A 12564-nucleotide genomic window follows, 5' to 3' on the forward strand; every position below is an offset into this window, starting at 1 on the left:
GCTGTAATCAGAGAATATTGGAATTGTTTCACTTTTTCTGATTAAAAAATGACTGAAATGATTAATCGATTATCAAAATAGTTGCTAATTACTTTTTCTTTCAATCGACTAATCTATTAGTCAACTAATCGTTTCAGCTTTAATATTTAGGAATGGGGCTCATTTTAAGTGAAGTCACTTGCATTTTGTTTCTCTTTTGAGAGGATGAGTTTAAGTGGTTTAGGAGCCTGGCCTACAGTCATGTGTGGGTGTTATTTCTTATACAGTTGCATGAAGTGAAAGAGGAGGTAGACCTTGACTAAAACTTTTATGACTGAAAAGGGAAACTGAAATTGTAAAACATTAGGCTGTAGCGTAACCTTGTGTTGTGGATGAGTTTGTATGCTTGCCATTGATTGCAGCGACCTTGGTTTGAAATCTTACTCCTACAAAGAGCTTTTCTGCTTTGAGATGGATTTGTCTTACTCGGCTAAGACAAAACTTAACAACCAACATCTTACACGTTTCCTAAACACCAACAAGTTCATTTTAAAGCTTGATAATTGATGTTTCAGTTTTCTTACAGGAAGATTAACTTTAATCCTAACCACAATCTTAATTTCAACATGTGTTGGAATCAAATTCAGCATGTAAATAAACATTTACAGAAAACAAGCTGTGAACCTTTTGAGAAGCACGTGGGATGTTGTTGCACACACACATTACTGTTCTGGACATGAATGTTCTGTCCATTAACCTCACGCAGTAGTGATATGTGTTTTAAGACAGATGTTGCACACATTTAAATAGATAAAGTTTCGAGGATATATGTGTGTGATTTCCATGTCCTGTAACTCGACACCATACAAAGTGTATTAAGATTTAAAAAAACACCACTGAACCTCTGCCCTGTATTATTCATTCCAGACTGCCACCTGTTGGACAAACTCAAACCACATAAACTTCACCAGATGTTCTGCACTAATAAATACCCAGATAAGCAAATTGTTGAAATATTGTTTATCATTTATTTCCTATATTTTACAGATATTTGTAATATACAAATTAGTAAACAAGAGACAAAACACACAATGTACTGTAAGTTATGTTTCCCAGCTATGTAGTCATTTTAGAAACATGTTAAATGTACATACAGTTCTTTGTGAAGGAAACATTGTATTTTTGGACCCTCTTAAAAAGTACTTGCCCCTTGAGCCACAAGATGATAAAAAGTTCAAAGTCGTGAAGCTCCAAGCAGCTGCTAAAAGACCCAACTCTTTGTCCACATGGGAGGGCTGTTCTCCATTCCCCTTTATCCAAACTGTGTGGACTGTGGAGGGAGGGACATTGGCAGCCGGTCATTGTATTTGGTTCAACACTTTTTAGTGGGCAGCGTTTATTGGTCTTCCAAATGTTGTTTCTGTTTGGTGGTTGTGGCAGTTGAAAACTTAATTCATATCAATGAAGGTAGACGCCACATGATAAAATACTGCCTATAAAAGTACCATAAAGTTAAATCAACACCTCGTAATCAGTTTAGACAAATATTAAACATTGAAACCTTCATGAATGTTGTATTTATTGCAGTACTGTTTTATTAGACAGAGTTAGTTGTAGCTAAGTGTTCTTAATAAACTGTTTGCTCATTACTCTGGCACATCTGAGACACGCAATATTAACTTCTTTAGCAGTTTTTTGGCTGCTAGTTCAGCCAATTTTGGGTTCCAAAATCATTGCAAGCATGCTCTGCTTTCACTTGCGGGTGCGAGATTAACGGCTCTTTTCATGTTCATGTGGAGTGAAACCAGAATGCCTCCAAAAAAAAGGGTCAAAATTAAACTGAATTTTCTTCAGTTTGTAACTAACAATGTGTCGCCTCCAAGCCAAAGATGAGATAACCCTGATGACATCACGATGACTTCATCAGGGTTATTTTCTTGTTTTTAACAAGGCTCCTCCAGAGCCACAGAAGACATTATGCATCTGTTTTCACAGGTACTCACAGGAGGTACAAGTACTCCCCATGACCTTTATGTGTCAAATCAGTGGAGTACCCCTTTATCATTACTTTATCTGCGCAGTTTGGAAGTTCGCTTAAAGGATGTATAAACATCAGGATAAATGAATGTTAAAATTTTGCATTTCCAGGAATTACATTTAGTCAACGTGTCAAGATAAAAACTGTATTTTTTATTTTGAAAGCTAAAAAAAGTCCAAGGAATCCTTTTACTTGGATGTAAACTTTCCGGTTAGCTACTCTGTCTGGTTTGCTGGTCGTAGCCGCTAAGAGGCTGAAAGATGAGGAAGAGGTGAATAAGATGAAGTGATGAAAACTGATATCATTAAGTAAAATCAACTCCAATAAAATGGTTACTATGAAATAAGAAAGATGATATAAGATTTCATAATAATAAAAACAATTATAAAATAAAATAAATCCATAATGTATTATTTATTTAATAATGGAGAAGTGGTTAGTTTAAAAGAAATATTGTCCGAATAAATCACAAAAAAGGGAGTAAAGCCTTTATTTTGTATACACAGGAAGTGATGCGATTTACATCAACCAGTTTGAGCTAAAGGAGGCAGCAAGGAGGGATAGACAAATTATTTATTCCCAAATCCAAATTATTAAGCAACAAAGCCAAACTTCTTGGAGCTCACTGTCCATATCTAACAATACATTTCCTCTATATGTGAATGTTCAAACAAAAAAAGCAGTTAAAACGTATAACCACAGTAAGCTTTTCAAGATATTTATTTAAATATATAATTTATTTTATTTTAAGCTTTAGTCCCCCCTGTCGTGTTTGTAATAGTAGACCCAAGTTGTATACACAAAGTGTTGTACATTTGTACTTGTCTCAATAAAGTTGGTCAAATAAAAAATTAAATAAGGAGAAACTATAGAGACGGTGCAGTAGCATGGCGGAAGCTTTGGCGGAAAATCATAGGAAGCGTCCAAGAAAAGTTTCTGGAGTGGATGCACCACACAAAAAAGAAACTCGGCGCTCAGAGGAAGGATTAAAGTCAAAAAAAGAAAGCGATCGACGGCGAGGACAAACACGGATCACCATTGGTGTAGCTCTGCCTCGTTGGAGAGCGCTGAAAGAAAAGCAGGGACTGAGGGCAGACACGGATGTGGCGTTGCTGCTCCTGGACAGGTTGGTAATTGTAAAATAGTGCAGTGCGCGAGACTTGTGGGGGGCGCTCCTGCGGGTTGGGGAAGATGCAGACAGCACGCGCCGACAGTGTTTGTGTAATTACTCTCTCTGCCGGAGGGGGGAGACAACAGCACTGCAGGGTTAAATAATCATGATCATTTCCTAAATGTTTATGTGGAGGGCTTCTCGGTAGCAATGTTATGTGTGTAAACACCAATAATATAATTAAAGATGACTCTGAATTAGTCATCGATTCAATTTCTATACTTGTAGCTTTTTGATATCTTATTAAATATGTGATTTAGGGCCAACCACTTACTCTGGATGAAATTACAAAATGCACCCATCATTTTTCTCATGCAAGTATAGCCAGATAAAAGTATCAAACCAACAGAATACAGGAAATCCTACGGCCATGATTGCATTTATGTAGTGCTTTTCATAACACAAAGCAATTTAAGGTAGGGTACTTGTCCTACCAGGCTGGATGGACATGCAGTCTGTCAACATATGTAACCCCCTTCATAATACACAGTCTCTGTCCTATGATCAAGTATTTTATTGTGTCTGTACTTCAGATCATAACCTATACTCTTAGTGAATTTGGAGAAGTGTCTTCTTTCCTAGTCAAAGTTATAGTGGGATGCACATTACTTCAGACTGCTTTTTCAGTCTACCATACAATGCAAATCCTCTCTATAATGCACATATGATATTATATATATATATATGTGTGTGTGTGTGTGTGTGTGTGTATTAATAGATGTTTATCACATGGCTAAAGTATGTGCTTGTGTGTTAGCAAAATGGCAAACCCTGTGAATTTTTTTAATTTCAGTTTACTAAAGTTTAACTAATACAATCGCAACAGCAGAGCGACATGTTGCTATCGGCTCGGCTACTCTTCATCCTCCTCTTCTTCGTCATCACTAATGATGCATCATAGTGCATCGAGAGATGTATCTTTCCACCTGAGCCCTACAAATCTCCGAGTACTTCGTTTCCCAGAATGCAGAGCGACAACGTCAGCGGTTACGTTCACCAATTGCTGGAGCAGACTGTTGGTTACTGTACACTACACTTAGAAATGGTGGCAGTCGCCAGTCTATATAATACATCCATGATAAATCATCGTTTATGTTACACTGTGGTTAGTTAGTATTGGTGTAACGATGCCGGGGATGTGCTCTGTGCCGGGCTGTAAGGGCTACAAGAAGGCGAGGTCCCGGGGAGTCGTCTTCCACTCTCTGCCTACAAGAGACTCGGAGCGATGCAGAAAGTGGTTAAAGGCCATACAGAGCCCCAAATTTGATGAAAGCACACCCGTAAGTAAATACGGCAATATAAGAGTCTGCAGCCAGCATTTCAAACTGGAAGATTACGAACCGGACATACAAGCAGAACTTATGAAAACAACGCCCCGAAAGATCCTCAAGTCCAACGTTATTCCAACTATTTTTACTGGAAGACAGCAAGACGACCTCAGCTCATCTGTGCCAGCAGAGGACCAGAGCCGCACACAGGTACATACTTTATTTACCTGTCGGAGCTGTGGTTTTGTAGGTAATGTTAAAATATGACCAGAGCGCTGCGTTGAGCTGTCTTTGAGTTTCTGTGCAACTTTGGGTTTGGAAGCTGATGAAGGGTTGAAAACTTTAAAGTTAGTCCCAGTTGTATGTCCGTCATGTACACAAGGATGCAGGTTTAGTTTTAACATTATAGTGGGACACATTTTAAGATGGGGGGTCTGTGAGTCCTCCCCTAGGAATATTTGAGCCTCTTATACTTCATGTCTGCAATCTAGTGAATTTTTATTCACAAATGTATGATGGAAATGTCTGTATTTAAGGTAAAGAAATCACAATTGAGATGACTTTTTAAAATCTTAATGCAGTAAGGCTCTAAGGCAGGGGTGTCCAAACTTTGCCTCTATTAATGAGGTTTCATTTATTTTGTAACAATAAGGGTTTGCAGCTCATTCTCAAAACAGAAGCCTCAGAGGGGGGGGGGGGGGGGGGGATGAGGGGAAAAGGGGATGGATATATCTCAAGCTTGTTAAACAAATAAGTTATTGGCCTTGTTAACACATCAACTAGCCTTAGTTAGAAAATGTTATCAACTTTAATTGACTGAATTTATTGAAAAATCGAGCTTATTTACATAAATACTGTGTAATATATGTTTTAACTCTCCTATAATGGGAACAGCGTTGCACTCAGTGGGAGCAGTGATGCTGCACTTTGGACTGAAGGATGCTGCAGGTCAGGAGTAAGTTTATTGTTTGAGATACGAAGGACATCACAGAGATGCTGTCGGTCATTTTGGTTCTCAGTCTGCTTTTGTTAACAGAGAAAATGTTTGCTTACATATATGAGCCGAACAGACTCATCATTCTTTGTGTGTGGCGTCTCATCAGAGGAAACTTTTCCAAGCTCCGGTAGAAGTCGGGGAGGGAGAGAAGCTGATGTTGATTCTTCAGGGAACTGTCGTATATAATTATTATATATAAGTTCTAGTTGCAGACTCTCTTAAACTTCTTCTGCATTCATCAGGAAGTTGAGAACAGCTCGATTTCTTTCTCAACGGTAGAAACATCTTGGAAGTGCTGACTGAATGCTGTGATGAGAGACGTGACATGAGACGAGAGACGTGATCACAGACACATATTTCCCCTTATTATCAGAAAGCTTGGCCTTTGGAAAAGCACATTTGATTTCGGACAGCGTGGGGAAGTGCGCAACATTGAAATTGTGTAGTTGTGTCTCAAAGAGACGGAGCTTCACGCAGAATGCTTTCATGTGCGCAGTGGGCTCTTGTTCAGTGTTGAGATGACCAGTAAGATCAACTAAACAGGTCTGCCAAACATGGAGGCTCACTCAGCTCATGAAGAGGTCGATTTCTGATCTCAGGGAATAAAACCGCTGCAGCACGAAGCCGCGACTCAGCCAGCGCACATCAGAACTGTGGAGTGCGTCCCCGTATTCAGCATCAACATCAGACAGGAAAGCTTGAAATTCTCTGTGGTGAAGTCCTCGTGCTTGACTTATGTTGTGCCCTTTAGACTTCTAAGACCAAGCAGCTCTTCCGTAACGCAAAAGTTATCGTCAACTCCCCGCAAAAAACAATGAACAGCTGTGCGGTGTCCTCACATCTGTGCGCTCATCACATGCAATCGAGTAAAAACCTAAAGCACAAGCTTTATCTGACACTTGATGCTTTAAGTTAGCTGACAAGTCAAAACTGTGTTTCTGTGTTAGAACTAAGAAGTACAACACATTCAAGTGCAAGTTTCTATCTGGACTTAGAATTTGCTGCGGGCCAATTAAAAATGGGCCCGGGCCATAGTTTGGACACCCCTGCTCTAAGGCATTCTGTATTGCTTTTAAAATATGTTTTCTCCTGTAACCTTTTACTCTTCCTTCCTCCTTTTGTGTCTTGGACGAGACACAAACTTGAACTTGAAATTGGGTGAGAGCTGAAATGACAAGTCTGCTCATATCAAAACCTTTTTATTTGATTTAATTAGGCGAAGTCTCCCAGTACACCTGCTACAGCCTCTACCTCAGTGATTTCAGATTCCAGCGTGTTGCGATGGGCCTCTATGTCAACTTCAGTAAGTATGATGTAGTAAAGCTAATTTCCTAATATTTTATGTTTTGCAGTCATATTTTAGTATGTGGTTAATTTGTGTTTCATTATCGATTATGCTCCCATTTCGTTCAGTCTATACAATGTCAAAAAAAAGGGGAAAATGTCCATCCCAGTTTCTCAAAGTCTAAAGTGATTTCTTTTAAATGTTTTGCTGTCAAAAGTAATACATGCAGGTATTGTAAACACTATTTATAAAAGTTGCAAACACAGTTACTTGTTACTAATTTCAACACCTGTCTCTGTTATCCCAGATTGCCTCAGGAGCTCCAACCACCTCATCCCAGCCCCCTCCTCCAGCTCAACTCAGTGAAGGTTTGTGCAGTGTTGCATCTGCTGCATTCTGCCGAGAGACTGAGTTAAACTCGACCGCAACATCAAAATCGGACGAGAACGCGGAAGAGTCGAGTCAGTCGAAGACTATTGTGAATGACAGCTGTTTGATGGAGCTGTTTAAGAAGTGTCAGACATGTGGACAGCCCATTACCAAAAAGAAGGTGTCTCACTGCGGTGCACAGAAGAAGGTAAGATGGAGCTGCCTTGGCGGACACAGGGGCACATGGATGTCATCACCTCACCTTTGGGAAGCGTTTCCTGAAATCCACCTCCTCGCAACTCTCTCCGTTCTTTTTTCTGGAGGAACTTTTACACACTTTAAAAAATGGGCCAAACATCTGCATCTGAATTTCATGGGGCATGAAACCTTTTTAGAAATCCAAAAGGCATACCTCAACCCAGAAATGCAACAATCAAACAGGACTGAAAAAGAAGGGATCTTTGCAAAGGGCGTCCACCAACTGCCTGATGGCACTGTTCTTCACATTTCAGGTGATTCTTGCTGTGATTCTCCTGGTTTAACTAAAACGTCTCAAACTTTGTCTTCTTTTTTTTTCGGTGGCTAGATACATAAAACTGTGCAAGTTAATAACTAAAAGTCTGTGTACGCACAAAAGCAGAAATAAGCAATTTCTGTGTTTCTTTCTTTATATTTCATGTCAACCTTTTCGTTTTTTCTTCAACAAGCAAAATACCACATTCGGTTGCAATTTTCTTATCAGACATGTTTTTAATTTCTATTTGGTGGAAGCATAGATAGAACTGTTCTAACTAGAGATGCACCGATCAGCAATTTTCTTGGTTGATTCCGATTTTCTTTCTTTCTTACAACTATAATTGACACCATACATAAACATTTTTGTAACTTTTCTTTCGTAGACAATTTTAATTCAATTGTATGTTCATTATAAAATGTTTACCAACTTACATTTTCTCCCAAACTGCACCAAGTTACACGACCTTCTGTCACTCTCACTCAAACAAATCTCAAAATAATACTGGACAAATAAAATGCAACTTTTAACATAAAACACTGTCGGGGCCCTTAACTCCAGGAAACAGCTGAAATCTCAGTACTTGTTACTGAATGTTTTTCTTGTTTTTTGCTTTGAAGATCCTCTGAAGAAAATTAAGTCCAAGTCACAGAGAAGAGAGAAGGGAGCTCTATCGTCAAGGTCCAGGTGAGGCAGCACGTACAGGCTATGCATATTACAAAAAGGAACAGCATTTAGTCAACGAAACCTGTTTACTTTTATTGTAAAGTACTAATGAGCATGTCAAACTGTTGTATATATAAAGTCATCCATGGAGACAATTGTGAAAGAAAAAGTTCCCTTTGAACTGGGCGTGTGAAGCAGAGCAGCCCGAATAAGTGAGAGTTAATGAAGCTCGACATGTAAACCAATGGGATATCGGTTATAGAAAGACAGTTTGATAGAAAAGCCATACTATTGAAAAGTTAATTATGGCTTCATTGGATAAACTTCTTGGACGCATCTAGTAATGGAGTATGAGGTCACAGTCTTCCAGGAAGTGTAATTCCCAATGGGCCCATTAATACATTTGTTAACACCCTGCATGGGTTATCTGCTTATGACTGGGATTTCCCTCCATGAGTAACTTTACTGTACTTTTCACATGACTTTAATAGATCTCCTAAATCTTAATGTAATATGTTTGGTATAAATATAAAGAGCAGTCCTTATTAAATTAATATCTACCCTTGCTTGTATTGCTGTCTTTTTTTTTGTGTCAAATATACCATGTACCTCATCTGTTAGCACGACATAAAGTGAAACAAACATCAATAAAAGGCATTTTAAGTTTTCATCGACACATTTCGTGGAAATCCTATTTTGGTGTCATATTTTTGAAGATTATTGTGATACCGGGGCTGTAACTCATTTTAAGAATCAAATAAGTTGCAAAAATGAGACCAAAACGACAAGAAGAAGTAAAAAAGTGCTGAAACATTTTAAGTGTAACAAAAAATGACATTTATTTACACAAATCCCACACTAACACAGGCCTGTACTACCAAGCAGGATAAGTCAGCGAGGTAACGTCAGGGTAATCCCCGACAGGCTTTCTGTTCCTACGACGATGGTTCACTTCACTTCTACTTCTTGCCACTGTCCCACATTGTGCGTGTTTCTGACTATGATTGCATGTGTGTATTCCGTTACATTAATGTGTTGCTTGGATGTGACCTATTCTTATGGCGTGTATGACAATATTTTAGTCAAATTTTTCAGCTGTAACCCTTGTGATTAGAAACGGACTTGGGAGCAAATGAAAAATAGACAAACAAAGAAGAAGTAAAGATCCTTTAAAAAGTATGATGCTATTTTTGTTGGCAGAAATATGATTTTTATTTAGTTTTTTAGAGACTCAATTGTAATTGAAAACCATGTTTCTCCATTGTGGGGTCAACGTTTGGCTTTTAAATTTGTTCCAAGCTGGGAATGGTTTTACACTCCAACTGAAGCACAACTAGGTTTCAAACAACCGCAGATATGAGTTTTTAAAATATATGCCTACATATCAGCACTTCTCCTGTAATTACAATCTTTTCAGCTCCAAGTCAACTTTTAGCTTTCTCTCTAAAAAGTTGGTTTTATAGTCTACATATAGTCGTAGTCTTGGTTATAATACCTGCTTTCACCACAGTCCTAAAACAAGCTGACATGTAACGCAGGTGTTTGTTAAGCCATGAGCACGATGGCATGCTTAGCATTTCCAGATGAGGTTTTGTGTCTTAATGACGAGGTTTTTATTTTAATTTTTAATTTTATTTGTTTTACAGTTATGAAAATAGATCCTCGATATTGATGAGCTCTACTGGAACGTGTATGCATGAGCCAACTGCACTATCAATTCTTGGGCGTGTATCTGCCTCTGAAAGGTCAGCAGTCACAACTTTGCTTTTTTTTGCACACATCAGTTGTACGAACAGAACACCTTCGTATGGCATTGTATTGCTTTGCATGCTCTGCGTTATGGCTTCTGCATCTGATCACATACAGGCTTTCATGTTGCCTTCACTGCATGGGGGTCCCACTAAACAGTTAATATCCACATATTGTAACAACTTTTGAATTGTCAGCAAATTTCTTTCAACATGTGTCTTCAGAGGTAAACAGCACCCGCTGGATGATGTTGAACATCAGAGTGAAACCACACATATGGCGTCAGAGGTGGACTGTCTCCAGGACAGGTTAGAGTTGATCTTTTTGATAATGTATATTTCAGTAGGTTTATATGTGTGTCAGCACTAAATTGACTTTCCTAAGATACATTTTCCCCTCTATCTTATTCAATGCCCTGTCTGTAATTTGTCTTATTCAGTTTTGAGATGGAGGTCACCATTGACGACGATGACTGCAGTGTGAACAGACTGTACTTTTATACTATATTTAACGAGATATACATATTTTATTTTAAATGTAGCTTCTGTGGCTCATTTGATTCTAGTGTCTTTTTTTTCTCCAATAGATCTGACTTGGATAGTGATTTGGAAAATGTCATAGAAACAGCTGAGCTGAGTTCTCCTGGAGCTGATAACGGCTGTGATGAAGATGTCTACGTACCAACCATTCCTCAGAGGTAACTGTTTGTCTTTGATGAGGCCTCATTTTCATTCATCAGGATCTTGAAGTGAATGATGTTCTCATCATTCACTGAATATATCGAATACATCGAATATATCGAATACTACAAAAAAACGACATCTGTATTATCGATATTTTATACTTAGTCCACAATTTTGAATCTATTTATGTTTCCTGTATTTCCTCCCATCTTTCATTTATTTTTGCTCAGATCTCATTGTAGAGAATAAAGTGTGAGCAGCAGTACAGGGAAAAACGTACAGATACACCTTTATAGTAGACACAGATTTATTTTAGGTTACACTGAGATAAAAGTCAGAAATTTACATGAAGAAAAATCCTTTTTTTGTCGAGGAACTACATTGCTTCACTTTGCAAGGTTGGATCAACCTCATTACCACACCACATTACGACACCACAGATGTCGCCGCTCGCCGTGTAATATGCCTGCAGTGGACCTAATCAAATTATACTTTGCAATCGGATTAAGCAACAAGGAAATACTTGTAATTTTAGCCCAACTCAATGGACAGATGTAGGTAAAGGTCAAGATGCTGTAAAGGGACAGCATCTTGATCCAGCCACAAAATCACAAATGATGTGCTGCGCCTCTGTTCCTTCAGCCTCCATTACTTTTCGTTAACTTGCACAAACACTTTTGACTGAATTATATATATATATAAAAAAATATAATTTAAAAATGCTGAAGTATACAAAGAATAAACATTTGTCTTTGGATTTTCTATATAACACAAACCAGGTGTGTGAGTCTGTAGTCTTCTGTTACAGGTCCACAATATCTGAGCTTTTACTGGAATGTGTAGAAGAGGAGCTGGAGCCGTGGCAGAAACACACTTTACATGTTAACGTGAAAGAAGAGGATGATGTTGGAGAGTTGAGTATGTCACACCAAATTCTTGAAGAACGTGTTGTATTTTTTGAAAAATGCAAATAACAGTTGAGTCAAACATGTCATTATTGATGCATTTCAAAATGACCTGCTACTGTTGCTTGAATATTGATAGTTTATCATAATATTGACGTTTGAATGACAGTTAGAAATATAAAAGGTATTTTGTAGATGGATTGAGCTACACTACTAGAAATGATGTGTGCTGTTTCACAAATTCTAACCCAAAATATGCAATTGCAAAAGTAATCTTGCAACCTGTTGAAATGTCTGATTTGGTCTTTTTGTATTTTCTTACAGGTGATGACAAAACGGACATTAAGCCAGAGCCTTCATCTCTTCAGGGCTGGTCATCTGTTGAAGGTGTTGTCTACACTTCTGAGGTGCATCAAATCAGCAACAAGCCCGTGCCTGTATCCAGTGTCCTGAGTCCTGAAGTATATTCAACATCAACCAATCATCTGCAGTCAGACAACTCACAGACCCTCTCTGTACCTTTTTCTCTGCCGTGCTTTACCGTACTTAAAGTTGAATCAACTGGCACATCAAACAAACATTAGTAAGTTTACAGGTTATTATAATTAAACACAATTTGTTGTCTAACATAAATGTGTCATATCCAGTGTACAAATGAATAACATGCAGATTAGTTGCACATCTAAGTGACTTTGTTAGCTCTATAATGGGGAACCCTGCACAGCACCTGTTTCCTCATTTTCAAAGTCCAAATAAAATAAACTCCATTTAGTTCAACTTTGATACCGGCCTGTCAGCTACATTCCACGTCAAAGATTGTAATAGTGTAATATTTGTAATATTGTGTACAGTAAAATAAATTCTTAAATCAAAACCCATTTTCAAATGCTTCATTGCTTCATTATTTAAATGCATTGTATTGGTTTATAGATTTTTTAAG

General features: G+C 38.2%; 1 protein-coding gene across 3 annotated transcripts; it reads left to right on the forward strand.

Moving 5' to 3' along the window:
• Nucleotides 1-3033: 3033 nt before the first annotated feature.
• LOC115006471 (uncharacterized) lies at nt 3034-12502 on the forward strand. 3 transcript variants are annotated; one of them, XR_003832061.1, is made up of 11 exons: nt 3034-3143; nt 3982-4666; nt 6670-6756; nt 7046-7619; nt 8242-8308; nt 9934-10032; nt 10261-10344; nt 10476-10526; nt 10623-10733; nt 11515-11637; nt 11949-12090. XR_003832061.1 is itself a non-coding variant. In XM_029428741.1 (11 exons), exons 2-11 carry the CDS (start codon nt 4316-4318, stop codon nt 12206-12208), a joined length of 1794 nt encoding a protein of 597 aa, XP_029284601.1. In that variant the 5' UTR covers nt 3042-3143; nt 3982-4315; the 3' UTR covers nt 12209-12502. The 3 variants fall into 3 exon arrangements, 2 of the variants coding, with proteins under 2 accessions (XP_029284601.1, XP_029284602.1); XM_029428741.1 differs by having other exon boundaries at nt 3042-3143; nt 11528-11637; nt 11949-12502; XM_029428742.1 differs by lacking the exon at nt 10476-10526 and having other exon boundaries at nt 3044-3143; nt 11528-11637; nt 11949-12502.
• Nucleotides 12503-12564: the final 62 nt, after the last annotated feature.

The sequence above is a fragment of the Cottoperca gobio genome, chromosome 3 (assembly GCF_900634415.1).
Source record: "Cottoperca gobio chromosome 3, fCotGob3.1, whole genome shotgun sequence".
Lineage (NCBI taxonomy): Eukaryota > Metazoa > Chordata > Actinopteri > Perciformes > Bovichtidae > Cottoperca > Cottoperca gobio.

What these genes read in the sequence shown, in the direction of transcription:
- LOC115006471 (XM_029428741.1), top strand. Translation starts at nt 4,316, where the DNA reads ATGCCGGGGATGTGCTCTGTGCCGGGCTGTAAGGGCTACAAGAAGGCG. An exon ending in CACTGTTCTTCACATTTCAG is followed by an intron (nt 7,620 to 8,241) that starts GTGATTCTTGCT and finishes TTTGCTTTGAAG; the next exon opens with ATCCTCTGAAGAAAATTAAG. An exon ending in GACTGCAGTGTGAACAGACT is followed by an intron (nt 10,527 to 10,622) that starts GTACTTTTATAC and finishes TTTCTCCAATAG; the next exon opens with ATCTGACTTGGATAGTGATT.